The 27,375-nt window shown below is 38.2% G+C and overlaps 1 protein-coding gene across 1 annotated transcript in view; it reads left to right on the forward strand.

Annotated features, from left to right (window-relative positions):
• Positions 1 to 27,375, forward strand: part of MYO3A (myosin IIIA) — a 282,829-nt gene that overhangs the window by 49,723 nt on the left and 205,731 nt on the right. The window contains exons 5-7 of the mRNA XM_055274926.2: positions 9,249 to 9,353; positions 9,915 to 10,014; positions 26,717 to 26,793. Coding sequence (XP_055130901.1) covers positions 9,249 to 9,353; positions 9,915 to 10,014; positions 26,717 to 26,793 — 282 coding nt within the window. The remainder of the gene's footprint in view (positions 1 to 9,248; positions 9,354 to 9,914; positions 10,015 to 26,716; positions 26,794 to 27,375) is intronic.

Genomic DNA, 27,375 nt, shown 5'->3' on the forward strand with positions numbered 1-27,375 from the left:
CTACTCAAGACAGACAGAGCAGCGTGTAAAGACTCACATCATGAACTTTTACACCAAGAACTACCTACCACAGGAACATACCAGGAAATATGAGACATTTTGAAGGAACTGGATCACCTCTTCAGGTTCCCTGAGATGCCAAAAAACTGTGAGTCTGCTTGCTTTCTCAATGGGGAGGCTCGTAGTCTGGGGCAAGCTCTCAGCCCTGGTTACCAGCTGCCTGGAAATAGACTGGGTGCTGTTGTTGGGGCATGGTGGGAGTGAGACTGGCCTTTAGGACTGCAGGCTGTGTGGGAGCTGGGTGAGGCGCGTGCATGTCAGCTTACCCCCACTTTGCTGGTGACCTGTGTGACTCAGCAGAGGCAGACATAATCTCCCTGTGAATATAACTCCACTGGACTGGGAACTACACCGTCATCCCCCACAGCAGCCACAGCGAGCCACACCCAAGGAGAGGCTGAGCTCAGACACACCTATCCCTGCCCCCACCTGGTGGTCTTTCTCTACCCACTCTGGTAGCCAAAGACGAAGGTCTTGGAAGACAAAAACTCTTGGAAGTTCTATGGCCTTGCTCACCACCTGAGAAACCTGAATACCTATCCAGGTGTCCCTAGGGCAAGTTTGCATGCTCTCTATAGGACTGCAGCTGATACGCTATTGAAAGCATCACCTCCTGGCTGGAGGCCAGCCAACACAAAACCAGTGCACTAAACAAAAACACAACCAAAGACCTTCACTAAGCCTACTTTACTCCCCTGCTACCTCCACCAGTGCAGGTATCCACAGCTGCAAGACCTGAAGACGGATCACGTTACAGAACTCTTTGCAGACACTCCCCAGTACTAACCCAGAGCCTGGTAGCTCCGCCTGGTGGCTGGAAACAGAAGAGCAAAACCAATAGCTACCGTTTGGATATTAAAAAGCCCCATTCCTAGCGAAATGGAGAAAACACCATATCAAGGGAGCACCCTGTGGGACAAAAAAATCTGAGCAGCAGCCCCTAAATCCCTGATCTTCCCTCTGACATAGTCTACCCAAATGAGAAGGAACCAGAACAACAATTCTAGTAATATGACAAAACAAGATTCTTTAACACCTCCAAAAGATCATACCAGCATACCAGCAATGAACCCAAACCAAGATGAAATCTCTGAATTGCTAGAAAAAGAATTCAGAAGGTCAAATTTTAAGCTAATCAAAGAGGCACCAGAGATAGGTGAAGTCCAACTTAAAGAAATTAAAAACATGATACAGGATATGAAAGGAAAAATTCTTCAGTGAAATATTAAATAGATAGCATAAATAAAAAATAATCACAACTTCTGGAAATCAAGGACACAATTAGAGAAATGCAAAATTCACTTGAAAGTCTCAGCAATAGAATTGAACAAGCAGAAGAAAGAACTTCAGAGCTTAAAAACAAGGCTTTTTAATTAATCTAATCAATCAAAGACAAAGAAAAATGAATTTTCTTTCTTTTTTTTTTGAGATGGAGTCTCACTCTGTCGCCCAGGCTGGAGTGCAGTGGCGCAATCTCGGCTCACTGCAACCTCCACCTCCTGGGTTCATGCCATTCTCCTGTCTCAGCCTCCCGAGTAGCTGGGACTACAGGTGCCTGCCACCACGCCCGGCTAATTTTTGCTTGTATTTTTAGTAGAGACGGGGTTTCACCGTGTTAGCCAGGATGATCTTGATCTCCTGACCTTGTGACCTGCCTGCCTCAGCCTCCCAAAGTGCTGGGATTACAGGCGTGAGCCACTGCGCCCAGCCAGAAAAATGAATTTTGAAAAGTGAATAAAGCCTCCAAGAAATTTGGGACTATGTTAAATATCCAAACCTAAGAATAATTGGTGCTCCTGAGGAAGAAGAGAAATCTAAAAGTTTGGAAAACATATTTGAGAGAATAATTGAGGAAAACTTCCCCAGCCTTGCTAGAGATCTAGCAAATACATCCAAATACAAGAATCTCAAAGAACACCTGGGAAATTCATCGCAAAAGATCATTGCCTAGGCGTATAGTCATCAGATTATCTAAAGTCAAGACAAAGGAAAGAATCTTAAGAGCTGTGAGGCAAAAGCATCAGGTAACCTATAAAAGAAAACCTATCAGATTAACAGCAGATTTCTTAACAGAAACCCTACAAACTCGAAGGGTTTGAGGTCTAATTTTTTACTTCCTTAAACAAAACAGTTATCAGCCCAGAATTTTGATCCAGAGAAACTAAGCTTCATAAATGAAGGAAAGAAGGTCTTTTCCAGACAAACAAATACTGAGAGAGTTCACCACTACCAAGCCAGCACTACAAGAACTGGTAAAAGGAGCTCTAAATCTTGAAACAAATCCTCCAAATACAAGAAAATAGAATCTCCTTAAAACATAAATCTCACAGAACCTATATAACAATAACACAATGAAAAAGAATCAAGGTATTCAGGCAACAAATAGCACGATGAATAGAATAGTACCTCACATCTCAATACTATCATTGAATATAAATGGTCTAAATACTCCACTTAAATGATACAGAGTGACAGAATGGATAAGCATTTACCAACCAAGTTTCTGCTGTCTTCAGAAGACTCACCTAACACAGAAGAACTCACATAAACTTAAGGTAAAGGGGCCAGGTTTTTTGCAGGCTACAGAAATAACACACCTGGTCAAATGAATCCCCTGGGCCCTATGCAGACCAGACACCACCTCCTCCAGCCTCCCGATATAATAAACTACCTTTCTGCCACACATGGGGTTTCTTTTTGTTCCAAGACCCCCTCCCTTGTCTCTGTACAGGGAAGCTGTTCTCTTCTTCTTTCTTGCCCATTAAATTTTCACTCCTTAAAACCACTCAACATGTGTCTGTGTCCTGTCAGCACAAAACCAAAAACCCTGGTGTTCCTCCAGTCATCAAAGCCACATCAAGACCACAGTGGAATAAAATTGGAAATCAACTCCAAAAGGAACCTTCAAAATCATGCAAATACATGGAAATTAAATAACCTGCTCCTAAATGATCACTAGTCAACAATGAAATCAAGGTGGGAATTAAAAAATTCTTTGAACTGAACGATAATAGTGACACAACCTATCAAAAACTCTGGGATACAGCAAAAGTGGTGCTAAGAGGAAAGTTCATAGCATCAAATCCCTACTACTTCAAAAAGTCTGAGGCCAGCCATGCTGGCTCACACCTGTAATCCCGGCACTTTGGGAGGCTGAGGCAGGCAGATTGCCTTAGCTCAGGAGTTTGCAGCCAGCCTGGGCAACACAGTGAAACCATGTTTCTACTAAAATTCAAAAAATTAGCTAGGCATGGTGGTGTGTGCCTGTAGTCTCAGCTACTCGGGAGGCTGAGGCAGGAGAATTGCTTGAACTCCGGAAGCAGAGGTTGCAGTGAGCTGAGATCACACCACTGCACTCCAGCATGGGTGACAAAGCAAGACTCTATCTCAAAAAAAAAAAAAAAAAAATTCTGAAAGAGCACAAATATATACAATCTAAAGTCACACCTCACAGAACTGGAGAAGCAAAAACAATCCAAACCCAAACCCAGCAGAAGAAAAGAAATAATGAAGATCAGAATAGAACTAAATGGAATTGAAACAAACAAAAAAAACACAACAGATAAATGAAATAAAAAGCTGGTTAGACAAAGATTGACCAAGAAAAGAAGACAGAAGATCCAAATAAGCTCAATTGAAAATGTAATGAGAGATATTACAACTGATACCAGAGAAATACAAAAGATTATTCAAGGATACTGTGAACACCTTTGAGCACATAAACCAGAAAATCTAGAGGAGACGAATAAATTCCTGGAAATATGTATCCCTCCTAGATTAAACCAGGAAGATATAGAATCTCTGAACAGACCAATAACAAGCAGTGAGATTGAAATGGTAATAAAAAAATTGCCAACCAAAAAAAGTCCAGGATCAGACAGATTCACAGCTGAATTCTATCAGACACTCAAAGAAGAATTGGTACCAATCCTACTGATACTATTCCAAAACTTATGGAAAGAGGGAATTCTCCCTAAATCATTCTATGAAGCCAGTATCACCCTAATACCAAAACCAGGGTAGGACATAACAAAAAAAGGAAACTGCAGACCAGAAGAAAACTACATATCCCTGATGCACATAGATGCAAAAATCCTCAACAAAATACTGGCAAACTGAATCCAACAGCATATCAAAACAATAATTCACCATGATCAAGTGGGTTTTATACCAGGGATCCAGGGATAGTTTAACATATGTAAGTCAATAAATGTGACACACTACATAAACAGAATTAAAAATAATAATTACATGATCATCTCAATAGATGCAGAAAAAGCATTTGACAAAATCCAGCATCACTTTATGATTAAAGCCCTCAGGAAAATTGGCTTAGAAAGGAAATACCTTAAGGTAATAAAAATCATCTGCAACAAACCCACAGCCAACATTATACTGAACAGGGAAAAGTTGAAAGCATTCCCCCTGAGAACTGAAACAAGACAAGGATGCCCACTTTCACCACTTCTTTTTTTTTTTGAGACGGAGTCTCGCTCGTCACCCAGGCTGGAGTGCAGCGGTGCCATCTCGGCTCACCGCAAGCTCCGCCTCCCGGGTTCATGCCATTCTCCTGCCTCAGCCTCCCGAGTAGCTGGGACTATAGACGCCTGCCACCACACCCGGCTAATTTTTTGTATTTTTAGTAAAGACAGGGTTTCACCATGTTGGCCAGGATGGCCTCGATCTCCTGACCTTGTGATCCGCCCGCTTTGGCCTCCCAAAGTGCTGGGATTCAGACATGAGCCACCACGCCCAGCCCACTTTCACCACTTCTATTCAACATAGTACTTGAATTCCTTGCCAGAGCAATCAGTCAAGAGAAAGAAATAAAGAACATCCAAATCAGTAAAAAGGAAGTCAAACTGTCACTCTTTGCTGATGATATGATCTTATACTTAGAAAACCCTAAAGACTCATCCGAAAAGCTCCTAGAACTGGTAAATGAATTCAGCAAAGTTTCAGGATGTACACAAATCAGTGGCTCTGCTATATGCTGACAGCAACTAAGCGGAGAATCAAATCAAGAACTCAACCTCTTTCACAATAGCTGCAAAAATAAATAAATAAACTATTTAGGAATATATCCAACCAAGGATGTAAAAGACCTCTTACAAGGAAAACTACAAAACTGCTGAAAGAGATCTCAGATGACACAAAAAAATGGAAACACAACCGATGCTCATGGATATGTAGAATCAATATTGTGAAAATGACCATACTGCCAAAAGCAATCTACAAATTCAATGAATTTCCATCAAAATACCACCATCATTCTTCACAGAACTAGAAAAAACAATCGTGAAATTCATATGGAACCAATAAAGAGCCCAAATAGCCAAAGCAAGACTAAGCAAAAAGAATAAATCTGGAGGCATCACATTACCCAACTTCAAACTACACTGTAGGCCATAGTCACCATAACAGCCTGGTACTGATATAAAAACAGGCACATAGACCAATGGAACAGAATAGAGAACCTACAAATAAAGCCAAATACTTACAGCCAATTGATCTTCAACAAAGCAAACAAAAACATAAAGTGGGGAAAGGATACTCTATTCAACATATGGTGCTGGGATAATTGGCAAGCCACATATGGAAGAATGAAATTGGATTCTCATCTCTTACCTTCCACAAAAATCAACTCAAGATGGATCAAAGACTTAAATCTAAGACCTGAATCCATAAAGATTCTAGAAAATAATATGGGAAAAACCCTTTTAGACATTGGCTTAGGCAAAGACTTCCTGACTAAGAACCCAAAAGCAAATGCAACAAAAACAAAGATAAATAGATGGAACTTAATTAAACTAAAAAGCTTCTGCAGAGCAAAAGAAATAATCAGTAGAGTTAACAGACAATCCACAGAGTGAGAGAACATCTTCAAAATCTATATATCTGATGAAGAACTAATATCCAGGATCTACAAAGAACTCAAACAAATCAGCAAGAAAAAAAAATCCCATCAAAAAGTGGGCTAAAGACATGAGTAGACAATTCTCAAAAGAAGATATACGAATGGCCAACAAGCATATGAAAAAATGCTCAACATCACTAATTATCAGAGAAATGCAAATCAAAACCACAATGCAAAACCACCTCACTCCTTCAAGAATGGCCATAATAAAAAGATCAAAAAATAATAGATGTTCACATGGAAGCAGTGAAAAGGGAACACTTTTACACTCCCATCAACACCACTATGGAACCACTATGGAAAACAGTGTGGAGATTCCTTAAAGAACTAAAAGGAAATCTACCATTTGATCCAGCAATCCCACTACTAGGTATCTACCCAGAGAAAAAGAAATCACTATATGAAAAAGATACTTGTACGCACATGTTCATAGCAGCACAATTTGCAATTGCAAAAACATGGAACCAGCCCAAATGCCCATCAATGAACAGGTGGATAAAGAAAATTATATATATATATATATATATATATATATATTTGATCAAATACTGCTCAGGCATAAAAAGGAGTGAAATAATGGCATTCACAGCAACCTGGATGGAATTGGAGACCATTATTCTAAGTGAAGTAACATAGGAATGGAAAACCAAACATCATATGTTCTCATGTGGGAGCTAAGCTATGAGGACACAAAGGCGTAAGAATGATACACTGGACACTGGGGACTCAGGGGAAAGTATGGGTGGGTGGTGAGGGATAAAAGACAGCACATTGGGTACAATATACACAGCTCGGGTGATGGGTGCACCAAAATCTCAGAAATCACCACTAAAGAACTTATTCATGTGACCAAACACTACCTGTTCCCTAAAAACCTATTGAAATTTTAAAAAATTTAAATACAAATAAAATAAATAAATAGAATGGCTTTAACAAAACACCTTACAATGTCATGGACTGATGAAGATATGGAACAACTAGAACTCTCATACACTGCTAGAGGGGCTGCAGATGATACAGCCATAGCCACCGTAGGAAACAGTCTGGGCAATGCAGAGACAGTTAAATATATAACCCATAGGATTCAGCAGTTTCCTCTCTTTGTATTTACCCAAGAGAAATGAAAACTTATATTCACATCAAAATCTGTACGTGAATGTTCATAGCAGTTTTACTTATAATTGCCAAAAACAATTAAAATGCCTTTCAGTTTTATAAATGAATAAAGTGGTTCATCCATTCAGTAGAATACTCAGCATTAAAAAAAAAGGAATTAAAAAACCCATTAAAACAGCATTTAGAAAAAGAATGTGCAAAGAAGCCAAATATTTACTCTTGTGTTAACATAATAGTCAACTGCAGAAAGTACAGCCAAATAGAGGCCACACTGGAGCAATAGGAAGATAAATTTAGTCTCCCTACAGTGCTTTTAGAAGTTTAAAACGCAGCCCTGAAACTTTTTTGTTTGTTTGTTTGTTTACTTTTTTTTTTTAGAGACAGTGTCTCACTCTATCGCCTAGGCTGGGGTACAGTAGCTCACTGCAGCCTTGAACTCATGGGCTCGTGCAATCTTGCCTCAGCCTACCAAATAGCTGAACCTCAGCTATGTGCCACTATGCCTGGCTAATTTTTATAAAAAATGTTTTTAGAGGCAGGGGTCTTGCTGTGTTACCCAGGCTGGTTTCTAACTCCTAGCCTCAAGTGATCCTTTCACCTTGGCCTGCTAAAGGGCTGGATTACAGATGTGAGCCACTGCACCCAGCCAAACTTAGTTTTTTGGCTTTTTTTTTTTTTTTTTTTTAAATAAGCAGCTTGCAACTTAAAAGATACAATTTCTTTTCAATCAATTGTGAGTACTTTTGTGAGCCAGTAGCACTAGGCCACAGTGGAGCCGCTCTGATCTTTTATTCAGCTTCCAGGGCAGCAACACTGTTTTGTTTATGCAGCTGAAAGGATATTACCCTTCCTGATACAGAAGAAAAATGCAAGTCTTGGAATGCTAGGCTGCACATACTCCTGTATAACCTGAAAGAAGTTTTCTTTGAATGAAGAAAAACACCAAATATAAATGTGCCTCAGTTTTTTCATCTTTAACATGAAGACGATACTACCTACTTCAGACAGTGGTGAGGTTTAGAGATAGTCATGTAAACTGATTAGAAATGTGCCTGGCACAAAGTAAGTATGCAATTCATCTTAACTATTGTTATCTAATCCACAATGTACCATCAGTGTTCAGGCATCCAGTAAAATCTAATCACCACATTAGAAAAATTGCATGAGAAAATTTATTCAGTTTTTCAATTTGTTTTCACCTTCTGACTTGGGTTAGAAGAGAGTGAGGGAAATGATGGTTTCTTTAGTTCCCAAGCAGGTGGGAAAGGAGGAGGCTCCGTATGTCAGGGTGATGGGCAGGGAAACCACAGACAGAAAGGAGCCATGGGATGTGTGACAAGGCTGATGGCAAAGGCTGAAGTATTAGGGACTGGAGGATGAAGGATTTGTGGGGTCAGTGCTTCATTGGGACGTTCTCTTGTTCCAGGGCCATTTATCCATTTATCTTCCCTTTTTAATAAATATTTGCTGCTAATATCAGTGTTTTTCTGTTCTGCAAACATACAGCTCTTGAAAGTTTTCTGTGGGATTTAATGTTACCTAACTTTGGAGAACCCAGATGTGGAAAACTCCCCTACCACGTTCCTTCCTCTTCTTTTTCTGTGTACATTCTCCCTGTTTTGGGGGTGGGGAGGGGAAGGAGGATGCTAAAGTACGTATGGGTACATGATATTCTAGGTAATTTTCTAAGATATTATTTGTAATACTTACTGTAATAATAATGTATCCTGAAATTTTTTCAAATTTTTAAATTAATGTACATACAAAATAGTATATAACTGTTTTGAGGTGACATAATCTATTGCACTATTATTAAACTATCATAAATCAATAATGCTTTTAAGCCCTAGATCCTAAAATTTGAGAATAATTTGTAGAATCATTATTCTTATCCTTGAATTTGAAAATCAAGCTCAGTGCTTCTCCAAATTATCTTCTAAAAATTAATTCATGTGAAAATTGTGTTCTAGGAATTAATTTTACATAAGTATAAGTTTATATATTCATTTTATTTATGAAACCATAAAGATAATGGCATTAATCATTTGAAAGAGAACATTGGAACACCTTAAAAAATGTCTTGGAAAACCTTTTCTAGAAAGAACATAAAATGTCACATGTATTTTAATAGCCATCTTAAAATATTCTTGTTTAGCTGTGCAATGGAGGATCAGTGACTGACCTTGTGAAAGGATTTCTGAAGAGGGGTGAAAGAATGAGTGAGCCTCTAATTGCCTATATTTTACATGAAGCACTAATGGTAAGGCAATTTAAATTGTGCATTAATTATGAAGCAGTTCCAGTTAAAAAAATGTAGATCCTATTTTTAGAAAAATGTCACTGGTTATACTACATTAGTATTTATTGATGCAAGAATATATGCAAAATCTGACATGTTCAGCATAGCTAATTCTTTTTTTCCACTACAAATTTACTTTCACCGTACCAACAGGATCCTGAATTCTGACCTCTTAGGTGTATTTCTGAGACTGTGATAGTGATGAAGGTAGAAAACTAATAATAGAGTTTTTTGGCCATTATCTTAAATAAGTATATGAAATATTTTCTTCCATTGAAACTCACACATTTTTAATATGATATTTGCTAAGAACTAAGGAGCATGCTTTGATTCTGTGAATTTTTATATAATTCAAAGTGGAAATGATGTTCCTTGATGTGACTAATTCAATGTGAAACATTTGAGTGTCTGAATGTTAATTTTATTATGTGTTTCCTATTGATTTTGTACAGGTACATCATCTGAAAATTTTTGTTGTTTGATGCTTTTGTTAAGAGACATTATATATTTCTCATCTTCTAGGGACTTCAACATTTGCATAATAACAAAACTATCCACAGAGATGTGAAAGGAAATAACATTCTATTGACCACTGAAGGCGGAGTGAAACTAGTAGATTTTGGTAAGTTTTGTTTAAAATGCATGAGTTTTAACTCCATAATGAACCAGTATGATATGATTTGATCTTTTTTGAATGACCTTCCTTTCTAGATATTGGAAATAGAGTAAAAATCAGTAGTATCTTATTGAGGTAAGAAGTGCAGAGATAATTTGGCAAATGAGAGATTCCCAGAAGAAAGGGTGACTTCTTTCAAGTCAGCTAGTTTGTGCTCATACACCAGTGTAGTAACGTGCATAGTTGATCCTCTAAAACAGACAGCATCTCAAATGATTACTATAAGCCTATAATGACAATCTCATGGCTCCTACTAGTGATTACTTTGCAAATGGACATATATCCAAATCCAGGATTTTGAGACGTGAGGGGAAATTTTCATTATCGTCTGGGAGTATTTCCTCCCTCCTAAGGAGAAACAGGAAAAGATGGTCTCTTTCTTCCTCAGTACCCTTGCATGTCGTACAGTGATGCTGGAAACTGCTACAGTTACCTGTGACTAAGACGCTCTGTCCTAAGCAGAAAGCCAACTCTGAGAAAGGCAGAGCTGAGAGAGGGGAAGAATGGGGGTGTTTGATAACATAATTGAGGCACTAAGTCAATCAACTTTGGAGCCTGCCTTATCTCTGGACCTTTTGTTATGTGAGATAATAAATTTCCATATTTACTAAACTTTCTTGTGAGAGTGGGTGACAGTAATCCTGAAGATGTCTCAGTATCCTTCAGTCATTATTCTCCTTCCCTTTTGCACTGTAGTTGGGTAAGGAAGGTATCCCTCCTTGTGCTTCTATAACCTGCGTATACTTCCATGTTTGCATTTATCATATAGAATTATAATTATACATTTGGTCTTTACAGATAAAGATACTTAGAAATATAGGTGGACAGACAGGGTCTTTGAGAAGTGGGACTGTGTCTTAGTCTATTTCATAGACCTAATGCTTTGAGTATAGATGTCCACTAAGTGTTAGTTGAATGAATGAGTCTTCCTTCATTTTGCATTTTGGAAACTAAAGCTCAGCAAGTTAATGGGTTAATTTTTTAAATTTCTTTAATATCCAAGTATTTTGGCTTAGCCCAGGAATGAATTTCAGAGCATCTAGACAGCAATGGATGAATAGTGTATCCTCAAACATGCATGTGCATATGCTTTGTTTTTCTCACCTGTGCATTTGAAAACTACTGAGCAGCAGTGAATTTGTGAATTCCTGATTAATAACTGGGGTGCAGCTAGTCTATGGTTCTGGTTGAATTCAGAGTCTTGAGCAATCTGTCTGAGTTAGTGTACTAATAAGGGCTTCTGCTTGAAATTACAACAAATCATTCTTCACTGCTCCAAAGGAGGGGCCATTATTCTCTCCAGAAAATAATTTTGGCTATCCTCTAACACGGACTCAAATGGAGAACTTGCTATTTAACTTGGGATCTCACAGTTCCCTTCCTCTAAAAAATAGATACAGTAAATATAGCATAGATAGAAAATTGTTAAAACAAGTATCAATAAACAGCTTTTTAGCTATTAAAGAAAAATTTGGTAAACCAGAAGCTTTGAGAAAGGTAAATTCCTATGATTTCCTCCAAAATGAACTAAATTAAAAACATATACTTAGATAACAAATAAGGCAAACTTTTATATATTTTTGTTTTGTTTTGTTTTGTTTTTTGAGACGGAGTCTCACTCTGTCACCCAGGCTGGAGTGCAGTGGCGCGATCTCGGCTCACTGCAAGCTCCGCCTCCTGGGTCACACCATTCTCATGCCTCAGCCTACCTAGTAGCTGGGACTACAGGTGCCCACCACCATGGCCAGCTAATTTTTTGTATTTTTTAGTAGAGACGGGGTTTCACCATGTTAGCCAGGATGGTCTCAATCTCCTGACATCGTGATCCACCCGCCTCGGCCTCCCAAAGTGCTGGGATTACAGGCGTGAGCCTCCATACCCGGCCTTTATATGATATCTTTTTAAAACATCATACATTGGAGTAGTTAACAAAATGAGAGCTTTGTTCTTACATTATTTGATTTATAGATTTTCAGCAATAATTAGAAAAGAGGGCCAGTTGCTTATGAAATGTATTCCTAGTGTCTGACACCAACATATTATTAATTACATATAAGATAGCGCTTATATTATTTATATTCTCCACAGTAAGAGGACATAGATTCAGTTTGCCTATGGTGATTAGTAGGTTGTTGTATGAATTAAAACCTGAGAATGGTAGGGGTGTCCGTTTATACTGGAACTTCTTGAGGGCAGAAAGAACAAGATATGGTAAACCACAACCTGCAGAATCAAACTGAAAATCAATGTCCTCATGTTATTTTTAAATCAAATTTTCAGAGAAAGCTACAGCTGGGAGTAAAGGGTTTTAGAATCAATTTTATTTGAATCTGTCACTTCATAATTATACTATCAGCTCATTATTGGGTACTGAAGATCTTAGATGACTGTCAGGCACCTCATACTCAGAATGTCCAAAATGGAGCTGCACCACCTCATCTGTCTAGAAATCTGCTACATATAAAGAGTTTCTTGTCTTAGAAAGTCACCCACATCTACTCATTGCTCAAGATGAAAATCTTAAGCTCATCCTTGAGTCTTCCCTTGTTTTCACCTCCCACTTATATAACTTAGACACAAAACTTATCTCTCTGTTAGATATCCCCAAATTCCACCTTTACTGCTCCTGCCCTAGTTCTAGCCCTCGTCTTTTGCCTGGGCTCCTGCAGTTATACTTTACTGAACTACCTGCATCCTAATCTCCTTCCCTTTCTTCCAGTCCTTTCTCCACACTGCAGCCAGGGGGATCCTTTCAAAAAACACATCTGATCCTGCCACTACTTTGTTCGGTATCCCCATCCCTTGGGGAGGGCTTTTCCTTGTGGCCTCCGTGCTGGCACAGAGTAAGCAACTAATGAGTAATAACTTCTTTATATCTCTTGGTGCTAATTAGGTACTCTCTCTTCCTATTACCTATTAGCCAGGTCCGCATCTTTCACTACCTTAAATGCGCCATAATCTTTCCCAGTCAGAGCTCTTACACTTGTAACTTGGAAAGTACTTTGAAATTTATTGACGTGCTTTTTCCTTTTTTCCTGCCTGATAACATGATCTTCACCCCAGTGTGCCTGAGGCATCACTCTGTTTGGCAGCGGGAATATATGAACATTTATTCTAGAAGGAATGCAAATTGCAAAAAAAAAAAAAACATGATTGAGGTAACATTCAGTTTTTAGCATTCAAAAATAGGAATTTATAGCAAGGCTATCTCCTGAGGAAAGCCTATCTCCTGAGGAAAATCTGTCTAAATTGCTTTACCTTCTCTTTAGCATATAGAGAGAGAGTTTTCAGGGATACACCACATGGTTTTTTTTTATAAGAGAGGATAGAAAGAAGGGAGAAACCTTTTCCAATTCTAGGATCATTGTGGAAAGATCAAACAGGGTGAAGCAGGGCAGTGTGATGAGCTTTTTTTTTTTTTTAAACAGAGTTTCCCTCTGTCGCCCAGGCTGGAGTGTAGGAGATGAGCTTTTAAAAAGATAACGAGGGCAGGAAGGAGCCCTTACCTTCTGTATTAGACTATTCTCACACTACTATAAAGAACTACCTGAGACTGGGTAACTTATAAAGAAAAGAGATTTAATTGACTCACAGTTCCACAGGCTGTGTACGAGGCATGGCTGGGGAGGCTTCAGGAAACTTACAGTCATGGCAGGAGGGCAAAGGCAAAGCCGGCACATCTTACCATGGTGGCAGGAGAGAGAGAGTGATGGGGGAAGGGTTACACACTTTTAAACAAGCACGTCTCGTGAGAACTCACTATCACGAGAACAGCATGGGGAAATCCACCCCTATGAACCAATCACCTCCCACCACGTCCCTCCCCCAAATTACAATTTGATATGACATTTGGGTGGGGACACAGAACCAAATGATGTCACCCTCACACTTCCTACCACTCTCACTCGACGTTCCTGAGGAAGCCACTCAGAATCTGTGGCATTCCTGTCCGGGGTGAGCCACATCATTGCTAACCTGGAGGGGCAGAATGATCAGATGGTGCAAAGACTCAAGTTAGCTTCCCCAAACCCTTAGCTTTAGTTTCCAGAAACCTGAAAGTAATTGATAATCTGGCTGGAGAGTTTCTAGAGGGGGTTTTTCAGAAGATAAGAGGGGTGTACAGTGAGGCACTGGGCAGATCCCCTGGGCCAGCTCTGCTGTGTCTAAATGGGAGTCACAGCCAGACCTCAGAGTGTTCTCAGCTCCAACTGGAGCAAACAGACTTAATCTGCAGGAGGAGCCACAGGAAGCTCTCTCTGCATGAGAGGAACAGACCACAAGCTCCCTGGAGGCAGACTATGGCCTGGGAGCCCAGTAGGGCACCTAGCGGCTAGGCAGACAAAAGCATATGGCCCCGGAAACTAGAGAGCCACCATGCCCAAGGACCCTCTCTTTTCTCCCTGACACAAGGTCTTAAAAGAAGAGGAGGGGCAGGCATGGTGGTTCATGCCTATAATCCCAGCACTTTGAAAGGATGAGGCAGGAGGATTACTTGAGCCCAGAAGTTGGAGGCCAGACTGGGAAATATAGCAAGACCCTGTCTCTACAAAAACTTATTTTAAAAAATGAGTCAAGCATTGTCACATGCACCTGTAACCCCAGCTATTCAGGAGGCTGAGGTGGGAGGATCGCTTGGGCCCAGGAGTTCGAGGCTGCAGTGAGCTGTGATTGCACCACTGCACTCTAGCCTGGGTGACAGAATGAGACCCTTTCTGAGGAGGGATGCTATATGATAAATGGAGAAAACACTTTTATCCAAGAAAGACTGAACCCTATCTAAAAGGACTTACAGATTTATTGAATTTAACTGAGCTTTATTTTTCTTCCAGCCAGTGGGCTTGAGCTTGGGGAAAAGCCATAATAGTTATAGGCAAAATGAAGAAATTACAATTTCCCTGTGTATCTAAGAGTAGATTCTGAATTTTGACCAGTTACAAACATGATACTTTCCCTGTGTAGAAATCTTCCCTCTCCTCTGCATTGTTATATATAAAGTTTCGGTACCACAAAAGAAATAGCACTTGAATATAATTCAAATATAAAATTTTCTTTTTAATTCTCAGCAAGGCAAGCCCAGCAAGGCAAGTTACTTCTATAGAAGGGTGCACCCCTACAGATGGAGCAATGGTGAGCGCACACCCGGACAAGGGAGGGGAAGGGGTTCTTATCCCTGATGCATGTGGCCCCTGCTGCTGTGTCGTTCCCCTATTGGCTAGGGTTAGACCGCACAGGCTAAACTAATTCTGATTGGCTAAATTAAAGAGAGTGATGGGGTGAGTGGTTTAGTGGGAAAAATGGTTATGACCGAGCAGGTAATTGGAATGAGTCAGGGTGGAGCAGGTAATTGGAATGAGTCAGGGTGGAGCAGGTAATTGGAATGAGTCAGGGTGGAACAGGTAATCGGAGTGAGTCAGGGTGGAACAGGTAATTGGAGTGATTCAGGGTGGAGCAGGTGATTGAAATGAGTCAGGGTGGAGGAGGTAATTGAAAAAGGTTGCTTTATGAGGAAGTTAAGTTTAAAAGTAGAAGGCAAAGAATTGAACTTACTGACATATTGATTCTTTGAAAAGAAATTTAGAATTCATATCTAACAGCACCCAGCTAACTTCTGTTTGCCCGAGTTTTTCCCAACACCCTGTACTTCATTTAGCCAACCAGTTGTCAGACTTCACTGTAATCATATTTTATTTGAGTGCTTTCTCTGCTAAGCTATTGATTTCTCTGTCTGGTCTATCACTTTGTCACTTTGTCCCTAGAACCAGGTACAGTGCTAACATTTTGAAAGTACTTAATAAATGAATGAATGAAGGGGAGGGAAGACTTGCCATATAATTATGTGACAATGAGAAAGTCGCACAGAATCTGCAAGGGCATCAACCTGCACATCTACAAATGTGTAAAAGTCTCTGCCTCCTAAGATTGGTTGCTGTGAAGAGTAAATGAGATGCCAGAGGCAAACTACTTAGTATAATTGTTGATACTTCGTAATTCAGAAAATCTAAACTGTTACCATTTTTATGAGATAATATTCCTACTTAGCCTATACCTCAGTGCTATACACATAGTAGGTGCTTAATAAATAGTTGCTAAATAATGAAAATCTAAGTTTCCAAAAGAGGTGCCTCTTTATGTTTCCAAAAAAGAAAACAGTAACCCTCTGCTGGAATAAATTCGGTATTACTTTAAATATGAAGCTACCTAATTACACTAAAAGTAAGATTCAGTTTGCTAATGCTCGTTATGGATATGACCTTTAAGAAAACCTTTTAGTTTTTTATTAAGTGGGGTATACTTTTACAAAAAATCACCAGATACCTCAGAGAGCAAAATGACAAGTGAGGTTATAAATATTATTAATGAAATGTATTAGCCATCACTGGTATATGATCAATCAATCAATAATATGACTTCCCAGGAGATAGATCCCTTCAGGCAAGTGAACTAATGTCTGAAAAAACAATCCTTATCTTGAATAGAAAATGAAAGAGACTAAATTTAAAGGACAGCCCTCAGTTCTCATTTCTGCGGATTTCTCTCTGGGGAACTTCGTTTCTAATAGGATACTCAACATTTCAATACAAAAGTACAGAATGTACTTTTTGTGATTTATTTAGACCTCATTCTTGTGACAGAATATTTTATGGTTTTAAATCTCTTATTACCCACATGCCCAATTTTAGACCAAATCCCCAATGCATAATGTAGGTTAAAGAGAAGTTGTGATTTATTAGTAACCCACTTTTTAGCACCAAGTGAGACAGTACACCCGAACTTAAAAATTATGAAGTGCCCTTCAATCCTTCCTTTCTTTCTGAATAATTCAGAACAAAAGCCATTAGGTGGGACAAGCAAGCATGGGAGTCCAGGTGCAGCTCAGTAGGCAGTTTGGAGCCTGAGGTGAGGAAGGTGTCTGCTGGCAGGGAGTGTTGGGTCCCCAAGTGGTGTGAGAAGCACATCCATGTAGGGTGATGGGGATGACCCTGTATGGGGACGAACTTCCTGTAGTGAGAAAGGCATCTGCATAGGGATCAGGGTGGAAAGAAGAGACAGGTTACCTAAAGGAGGCCTGATACAATCAGGAGATTTACTGAGGACAACGGGAGGCAGGTTTCTTACTGTTAGAGAAAAGAATTATGGTGATGTTGGATTGGAATTGGAGGTATCAATGTGAACTCACCGTTTTAATATATGTAAACAGATGCAAAAATAAAATAAATATAATGTGAATGCATGTGAGTGTATGTGTATGTGTGTGTACATATTACCTAGCTAATTCCACTAACAGGGTGCATTAAGAGAGCACATCTAGCACCTAGCTTTTGGTTTTTAAATGTAATTCTCAACTGAAAGGAATCAAGGATTCTTGGAGAAAGGCTGATTTTAGGGCTCTATGAAATGACCTTGGAACTTACTGTGCCCTCCAAATAAGGAAATACTCAAATATTGATGGAGACGTGTCAGAAGCACACAGAAGCCAACTTGAAGCAATTCTTACTCTCTAGATCTGGGACAGTTTGAGCACCAAAATACTAATATTGCTGGTAATGATGGTAATTCACTGAATGCAATAAAAATTCCATTAATCCATACTGCCATAAATACATACATAATTAAATGAATGGGGAGAAGCAAAAGCTTTTCCTTACAGAAGAATGCTGATGAGTACAGATAGAAATCGTGTAATTTTAAAATTCATCATTTGGTAACCATCTATGTAATAATTAATTCATCCAAAAATTTCAATGGCTGCTAAAACTAGTGGGTTAAGTTTTGATTAGAAATAGGGTAGCTTAATTGTTTCAAAATATCTCTCCACAAAATACTAATTAATTACAAAAGAAAGAGGGAAAGATTACAGGGGAAAGAGTGGCAGACACAACCATTAATCAAGTTCTCAAAGCAAACATAACTAGTAACGAGATGAATGCAAACCACACAGCACCTGAGAGGATGCAATGAGAAGACCTCAGCATCACTTCTGTGATGTTCCTGCCAAAAGTAAAATTGTGAGGGAACATACAACAAACCCAAATTCAGGAACAGTCTATAGAACAACTGGCCTGAAATCTTAAAAAAAAATGTTAAGTTCATGAAATTCAAGAAAAGATTGAGGAACTCCTCCAGATTGAAGGAGATTAGAAACTTGACAACTATAAAAGCACCACATAATCCTGGATTCAATCATTTTGTTATAAAGGATATATTTAGGACAGTTGATAAAATTTGAATGGACTCTGTAGAGTAGATGATAGAAGTGTATCAGCATTAAAATTCCTGATTTTGAAGGTTGTGTGGAGGGAATATCCTTGTTTGTGGCAATTACAAACAAATATATAGGAGTGAAGGGGCATTATGTAGCCCACCTTACTCTCAGATGGTTCAGGAAAAAAAGTACTTTGTAGTTTTTTTGCCAACTTTTCTCTAAGGTGGAAAACATCATTCTCAGTAAACTATCGCAAGGACAAAAAACCAAACACCGCATGTTCTCACTCATAGGTGGGAATTGAACAATGAGAACTCATGGACACAGGAAGGGGAACGTCACACTCCGGGGACTGTTGTGGGGTGGGGGGAGGGGGGAGGGACAGCATTAGGAGATACACCTAATGCTAAATGACGAATTAATGGGTGCAGGAAATCAACATGGCACATGGATACATATGTAACAAACCTGCACATTGTGCACATGTACCCTAAAACCCTAAAGTATAATAAAAAAAAAATAAATAAATAAATAAATAAAAAAAAAAAAAAAAAAAAAAAGAAATTGTGTGTATGTGTATATATATGTATATATGTAATACATATTAGTTGAATGTTATGAATCTTGAAAACTTGAGAGCTAGTTCTTTATAGAGTGAAATAATACACTGAAAAAAAAAAACTAGGGGGAAAACCATTTTAAAAGTTGGCAGAGTTTTCGAATGCTCATAACTATATAAAACATTAATATATTACTCATCCAGAATACATTTTTGTACTTTGAGGAGGTGACTTTTACCTTATTTGGAAGGCAGGGTCTTTGTAATTATTATATAAAGTTGAACCATGAATAAGTGGACTCTTTATTTTAGAGCTTTATGATTCAAGCAGAACCTGTGGGCTCACAAGTTCCAAAACTATTTTTCAAAGTCGAATTAAGCTGTTTAACATTATAGATACTGGTGTATGTTTTAGTCAACGATCTTCTAGTTGTAAGGACTAGACGCCCCAACTAGCTCCAACAAAAAAGGCCAAATACAAAAGGCAGTCTCACAAATGAGAGAGCAGGCCCAAAGGCATTGGAACTGGGACAGGTAAGTGAAAGGCAAGAGCCGAGACTGCTTGCTGCCTCCTACTCTCTCACTGGAGAAAGTCTCTTCTCCCTACTCCTCAGGTGCGGCTGTGCAGAGCAACCTCAGGAGTTTTTATGTTGCTATCAAGTTCACCCAAAAACAGAAGCCTTAACCTCCCTTGTTTGACCTCAACACAGCTGTAGAAATTTCAATAAGAGCTACCAAGTGGGCTTCTCTATGATGTGATAACTTCAGGTGAACCAAGAGGACTTTACTTATATTTTTAAGAATGACTTCTTTGCTTCTCAGTTCTTCTCATTGTAAAACAAGTCTTTGGGACTAGAACTAAAATATTTTAGTCTGCAGCTCTAAAATTTTAATCTCTGAAGAACTTTAAGTTAATAGAAATTTTGGTGGGCAGGAGAGAGGACAATGGAGGAGGTAAGTGAGGCAAAAAGGAAATGGAAAAATAAGACAAGGTATCAGTGATGATAGTGTACCATGAATGAGAAGTATGCTATATACTCTCTACAGCTAAGGTCCAGTACTGGACATATGTACACATGTACATAGTCATCCAGGGTTGAATGATGCAGACAGAGCTGGGTGCATAGTCCATATGTCCAAAGCCAAGAAGAATGCAGCAAACAGTGTGATGTTGAGATCTTTAAAGAAAGCCATATAATTATCTTTATTATAAGATATGAACTAAGTCTTAAAGAAAGGAAAAGATCTAGATCCAGGAAGACTGGAGAGAGGATGGACTTCCAAGAGAAATCACATGAATATTGATTGGACAGGTGGTTGGAGTGAGCCAGTTACCTTGAGTTGCTGTAGAGACTCATTGAATGTTAAAGCTGGAAAGAAGCTTAAGTATTGTTTGGTATATTAAGTACAGGAACATCAAAAGATTTTTTATCCTTGTTATATGCAAAATGTCTGAATATGAATTTCTTGATGTGAAAGTATATAGCATCCATGAGATAGACTAAGTAGTTTTATTTTTTTTTATTTTTATTCTTTTTTTTTGATGGAGTCTTGCTCTGTTGCCCAGGCTGGAGTGCAGAGGTGTGATTTTGGCTCACTGCAACCTCCGCCTCCCAGGTTCAAGCGATTCTTCTGCCTCAGCCTCCCAAATAGTTGGGACTACAGGCACACGCCACCACGCCCGGCTGATTTTTGTATTTTTAGTAGAGACGGGGTTTCACCATGTTGGCCAGGCTGGTCTTGAACTCCTGATCTCACTATCCACCTGCCTCGGCCTCCCAAAGTGCTGGGATTACAGGCATGAGCCACCGCACCCCAAAAGATTCACTAAGTAGTTTTTAATCCAAAAGTAATAAAGAAGCATTTATTTATTCCAATCCCCTAAATTAAACAATGAGAAAACAAGAGCCTACAGAAGCAAAATGACTTGCTGAAGGGCACACTTTAATATTCAATTTGCTAGAGATTTACAATGGTTTTGAAATATACTAACTGAAGAGTTTTGCATATATTTGTTAAATGCTATTTAATTAAATAAGATTGTCAAATATAGCATTCTGTTTACTTTGTGGATTGTTTTTGTTTTTGAGACAGCATCTCACTCTGTCACCCAGGTTGGAGTGCAGTGGTGCTATCTTTCAGCTCACTGCAACCTCTGCCTCCCTGGCTCAAGGGTCTGTTTACATGTTAAAGATGATTATTCCTGGCCCAGGGTAGTGGCTCACACTTGTAATGCCAGCACTTTGGGAGGCAGACATGTGTGAATCGCTTGAGCCAAGGAGTTCAAGACCAGCCTGGGCAACATGATGAAACCCTGTCTCTACTAAAAATACAAAATAAAAGTCAGCCGGGTGTGGTAGTGTGCACCTGTCGTGCCAACTACTCGGGAGACTGAAATGGAAGAATCACCTGAACCCAGGAAATTGAGGATGCAGTGAGCTGTGATTGCACAACTGCATTCTAGGCTGGGCGATGGAAGTGAGACTATATCTAAAAAAATTTTTTAAAAAAGGAAAAAAGATTATGATTTATATACTTAGTTTACATTATTTAAATAAAAACCATTTCAACAAACTAGAAAACGTAGAGGAAATGGACACATTCCTATAAGCATACACCCCTCCTAGATTAAATCAGAAAGAAATGGAAACCTTAAACCACTAACAAACAGCAAGATTGAACTAGATTTAAAAACTGTCAACAAAAAACGTCCAGGACAAGACCTATTCACTGAATTCTATCAGACATTCAAAGAAGAATGGATACCAATCCCACAGAAACTATTCCAAAAGACTGAGAAAGAAGGAATCCTCCCTAAATCATTCTATGAAGCTAGTATCACCCTGATACCAAAAGCTGGAAAGGACACAACTACAGACCAATTTCCCTGATGAACATTGATGCAAAAATCCTCAACCAAATACTAGCTAACTGAATCCAACAGCACATCAAGAAGATAATTCATTATAAGCAAGTGGTTTTCATCCCAGGGATGCAGGGGTAGTTTAACATATACAAGTCAATAACTGTAATGAATCACATAAATAGAATTAAAACCCAAAACCATATGATCATCTCAATAGATACAGAAAAAGCATTTAACAGAATCCATCATCCATTTTTGATAAAAACTTTCAACAAACTAGGCATCGAAAGTACCTATCTCAAAATAATAAAAGCCATCTATGACAAACACACAGCCACCATCATACTGAATGGGGAAAAGTTGAAAGCTTTCCCCCTGAACAGGAACAAGATGAGTATGCCCACTTTCACCACCCCTATTCAACATAGTTCTGGAAGTACAGAGCAATTAGGCAAGAGAAAGAAATAAAGGGCATCCAAATTGGAAAAGAGGAAGTCAAACTTGGCTGTTTGCAAATGATATGATTGTATACCTAGAAAATCCTAAAGACTCCTCCAAAAAACTCTTAGATCTGATAAACTAATTCAGTCAAGTCTTAGGTTACAAAATCAATGTACACAAATCAGTAGCCCTGCTATACACCAAAACGACCAAGCTGAGAATCAAATTGAGGACTCAATCCGTTTACAATAGCTGCAAACAAAATAAAAATACTCAGGAATATGCTTAACTGAACAGGTGAAAGATCTCCACAAGGAGAACTACAAAACACTGCCAAAAGAAATCACAGGTGACACAAACAAATGGAAATGTATCCCATGCTTATGGATTGGAAGAATCAATATTATGAGAATGACCATACTGCCCGAAGCAATCTACAGATTCAATGCCATTCCCATCAGAATACCATATTATTTTTCACAGAATTAGAAAAAATGATTCTAAAATTAATATGGAACCCAAAAGAGCCCAAATAGCCAAAGCAATCTTAAGCAAAAAAACAAAACAATACAAAAAAACTGAACAAAAACAAAAAACAAATCAGGAGGCATCACATTACTGGACTTCAAATTATACTACAAGGCTATAATTACCAAAATAGCGTGGTGCAGGTATAAAAGTAGGCACATAGACCAATGGAACAGGATAGAGAACCCAGAAATAAAGCCAAATACGTACAGCCAACTGATCTTTGACAAAGCATACAAAAACATAAATTAGGAAATAGATACCCTATTTAATAAATGGTGCTGACAAAACTGTCAGGCCACATGTAGAAGAATGAAACTGGAACTCTATCTCTCACCTTATACAAAAAGCAACTCACGATGGATCAGACTTAAATATAACACCTGAAACTATTAAAAATTCTAGGAGACAACATTGGAAAAACTTTTCTAGACATCGGCCTAGGCAAAGAATTCATGACTAAGACCCCAAAAGCAAATGCAACAAAAACAAAAATAAATAAATGGGACCTAATTAACTAAAAATCTTCTGCACAACAGAATAAATAATCAATGGAATAAACAGACAAACCAAAGAATGGGAGACAATGTTTGGAATCTATGGATCCAACAAAGGATTAATATCCTGAATCTACAAGGAGCTCAAACAAATCACCAATTAAAAAAATAAGTCCATTAAAAAGTGGGCAAAGGACATGAATAGACATTTCTCAAAAGAAAATATATGAAGTCCAACAAACGTATGAAAAACTTCAACATCATTAATCATCAGGGAAATGCAAATTAAAACCACAATGAGATTTACCACCATAATCCTGCAAGAATGGTCATTACTAAAAAGTCTGAATACAATAGATGTTGGCAGGGATATGGGGGAAAGGAAATACTTATACACTGCTGGTGAAAATGTAAATTAGTACAACCGCTATGGAAAATAGTATGGAGATTCCTTAAAGAGCTATTAATAAAAGTAGATCTACCATTTGATCCAGCAATCCCACTACTGGACATCTACCCAAAGGAAAATAAGTCATTATATGAAAAAGACACTTGTACTTGTTTGTTTATATCAGCACAATTCACAATTTCAAAGATGTGGGACCAACCTAAGTGCCCATCAACTAATGAATGTATAAAGAAAATGTTGCATATATACACCATAGAATACTACTCAGCCATTAAAAGGAATAAAATAATGTCTTTTGTAACAACTTGGATGGAGCTGGAGGCCATTATGCTAAGTGAAGTATCACAGGAGTAGAGAACCAAAAACCATATATTATCACTTATAAGTGGGAGCTAAGCTGTGAGTATGCAAAGGCATACAGAGTGATATAATGGACTTTAGAGACTCAGAAGAGAGTGAGTGGGAGCCGGGCTAGGGATAAAATAACTACACCTTAGGTACAACGTATACCACTTGGGCAATGGGTGCACTAAAATCTCAATTTACCACTATATAATTCATTCATGTAACAAATAAACACTTGTACATCAAAAGTTATTGAAATAAAAAATAAATAAAAACTATTTTAAGCAGAGAGTTGTCTAACCAATGTGGAAGTCTTAGGCCTTTTAAAAATGTCAACTGTAGAACTAGGTTTTAAACTTCATGTAACTTTCAGAAATGGGAGAGCAAAACTTTTGCTTGTTACTGCACGTCAATATAAAAGTCTTATTTAACTTTAAAAAAATCCACCAATTTAAATATTAATCTGATTTCAAAATATTAATCTGATTTCAAAAATACCTTCACAGAAATATCCAGAATATAGTCTTACCAAATACCGTTTGACTTATGCAATAGGACATGGGGTTGCTATACAGCCATGGAACAGTCTAGGAAGCATTGTTGGGTGACCTAAAATAGCCATGGCCCTCCCAAGTTGACACATAAAATTAACTATCAGAGTGTCTTAACCTCATCAACAAAATAATAATGTTAGATGGTATAATACAATTTATGACACCTTTATGTTAACAAAATTCTATATTTTTATAGTTTCAGTTCTCATTCCTACAGTATTTTGTTATTAACAATGACAAAACCTATGCTTTTCTGTCTGTTCTATTGAGATGTCAAGGGTTATAGCAAATTGAGTTCCCAGAAGTTGTCTGGTCTATTTGAGCCAGAATAGAAAACACATATTTGATGTTTCTGCTGTCTTTCTAAGACCCTAGGAGTTTTCTTGACTACAAGAATAAAGCCTGCATGTTTCTCTCCCTAGAAATATCACTTATGCGATAGGGAATGGAGTTGCTGTTCAGCCATGGAATAGCCCAGGAAGCCTTGTTGGACAGAACTAAAATAGCCTGAAAATTCCCTAGCAAAGCAAAAGACTGAAGAAGCATTAACATAAACCTAAACCTCTATAATGTTCCTGTGGCTTTGACTTTTGATAGATTATTGCTCTTTCTATTAGCCTGTTTTCTGTTCAGCCTTGTTCCTTTTTGACCTCTTTTTCCTTTCTGTGTCTTCTCACTATACCAACATTCTGCCTGGAATTTTCCACCCATCAGCAGCTTCTCTCTTGAGATGATTATGTAACTGTTTATCTTGGTGACTTATTCCTTTAGTTACTCTCTAGACAAGATGATTTTCCTAATCTTCTTTACTTCCTAGGGCTCCTGAACCCATACTTTGGATCCCTGTTGCCTTTAAAAGTAATTTATGTCAATCATTTTAATAGAATTTTGCATTTTTCTATCTTAGCTATTTTTCTTGTGGGAATTTACACTAAGTAAAAATGTCATTTGTCCTCAGGAGAGTGACTTTTCTTTCCAGCTTAAGTTTACTAACCTGAAAATGAGCAAGTTAGAATTTATGACCATTAAGTTATCTTCTAGCTGTGAAGCTAGTTTTGTGTGAGTTTAATGATCTTGAAGTTTAACAGGCATTGCATAGCACTCAAAAAACATGAAATTTAGTAAATTCCTTCCTCTGTCACTTGTTCATAGTTGGGCATGTGTCCTGTTTTTAATGTTACGCTCCTCACTCTTCTGCCCAAGTATATTTCCAATACTGAAACACCCATTTGGTTGCATATGGCCTTTGAATTTCATGGTAAAAGTCAAGTGCCATCTTGGAGAAATAAAATATATCTCCATTTTAAATCTCCATTAGTACCTTTCCTCTACTTGGCTTATAAGATAAGCAACCAAAGCTTAAAATTAATGTGACTTTGGGGAGGCACTTTTCAAAGCAGGGAAATCAGATAGTAAAAGCCCATGATTTGGGTTTAACCCATCAAGTCCAGAGCAAGGTGAAGGGTAGGAGCTGTGTACAGTCAGATAACCAGGACCCCTTGTGTGAGGAGCAGGAATGTGAAAATCGAGAAAAGAAACTGTACTCCTAATTCTCTTGAAGGTCAGTTATGAGTGTATCTAACAAGGTGGAATTAATGGAATGACATGACTGAAATATTTGATTATACCACTTTATTGTAGCTGTTCAGTCTGTAATCTCTCTAAAGGAAGAGAACTCGTTCTGTTAATGATGTTGGTTTAAATAGATATAGTTAATTTGAAACTTCCAGTCAGATAAGGTGTGATTTGCCCAGGGTTGGTAGATGGAAAATAATTTTATGAAGATTCACAAGTCACCTACTATGTGCATAACACCATATAGGACATTCTCAAAGTCACTGGAATTTGTTAGTGGGCAGGGACAGGAAGAGGGTAGGGAGGAAGCACGCTATTCAAATAACAATTACATGCCAAAATATGTAAAATCGTTTACAATGTAGAAGATAGAAAGAAATAGGGATCAGTGTAATTGGAGCAGATTAAAAGCCAGCATGGGGGAATTAAGACTTGAAATGGGGATTTAGGAAGGAGCAGGATTTGGAGTTGAGAAAGAGAAACTAGGAGCACCATTCTGGTTTTTAGCTCTGCAGAAATCCTGATTTAGGATCCTTTAATGTGACATTAGGTCCGCTGGCAGGTTTGAGGAAATAGAATTTTAATATTAGTTTGCAAAACAGATTATAGCAATTGAAAGCTCTTTATATGAGTAATTAATGCAAAAAAGTACATCTTGTCTTTTCCTCTAGGTGTGTCTGCACAGCTCACCAGCACCTGGCACCGTCGGAATACATCCGTAGGAACACCGTTTTGGATGGCTCCTGAGGTCAGATAGAGTTTTGAGGGAGACAAACGTAATAGCTGATGCTGTCTGACTTTCATTTTTATGTGTACTCTATCTCCGTAAGCATTTTGGAATATAACAGAAGAAACTCTCAGTTGTGTTGTCTTCATGTGAGAATTTTGCATGTGTGAGGAGGCACCTGGGAGGTGGTCAATAAATGGGCTGTGAATGAACACATGAATCAGTGAAAGAGGGAATGAGTAAACCAGATGATGTAAAGAGAAACTACTTCCAGGTTTGATTTTTCATTAAATTTAGGTGTTTAGCGTGTATCTGTACTAATGATATTTACATTATCTTTTAAAATTATAATAGAAATATAATATTATGAGAACCCTTAGCCTTTGTGAGATCAGATTCAGGTCCATTAACGTATATGGCAGGTTCCTGTGTTAAGTCACTCTGCCTGGGGGCTATGCTTAGCTTTAATTAATTTTTTACATTATTACCTTTGGGAAGTTGCAGTTAAACTGCTAAAATAGTTGAGGGAAAAAGTTTTTTCAAGAGTCATCTTCTCCCCCCATCACTATTAATGATTTTAATCTTTTTAATTATGTTTATCAC

This window comes from Symphalangus syndactylus, chromosome 4, assembly GCF_028878055.3.
Source record: "Symphalangus syndactylus isolate Jambi chromosome 4, NHGRI_mSymSyn1-v2.1_pri, whole genome shotgun sequence".
In the NCBI taxonomy this organism is placed as follows: domain Eukaryota; kingdom Metazoa; phylum Chordata; class Mammalia; order Primates; family Hylobatidae; genus Symphalangus; species Symphalangus syndactylus.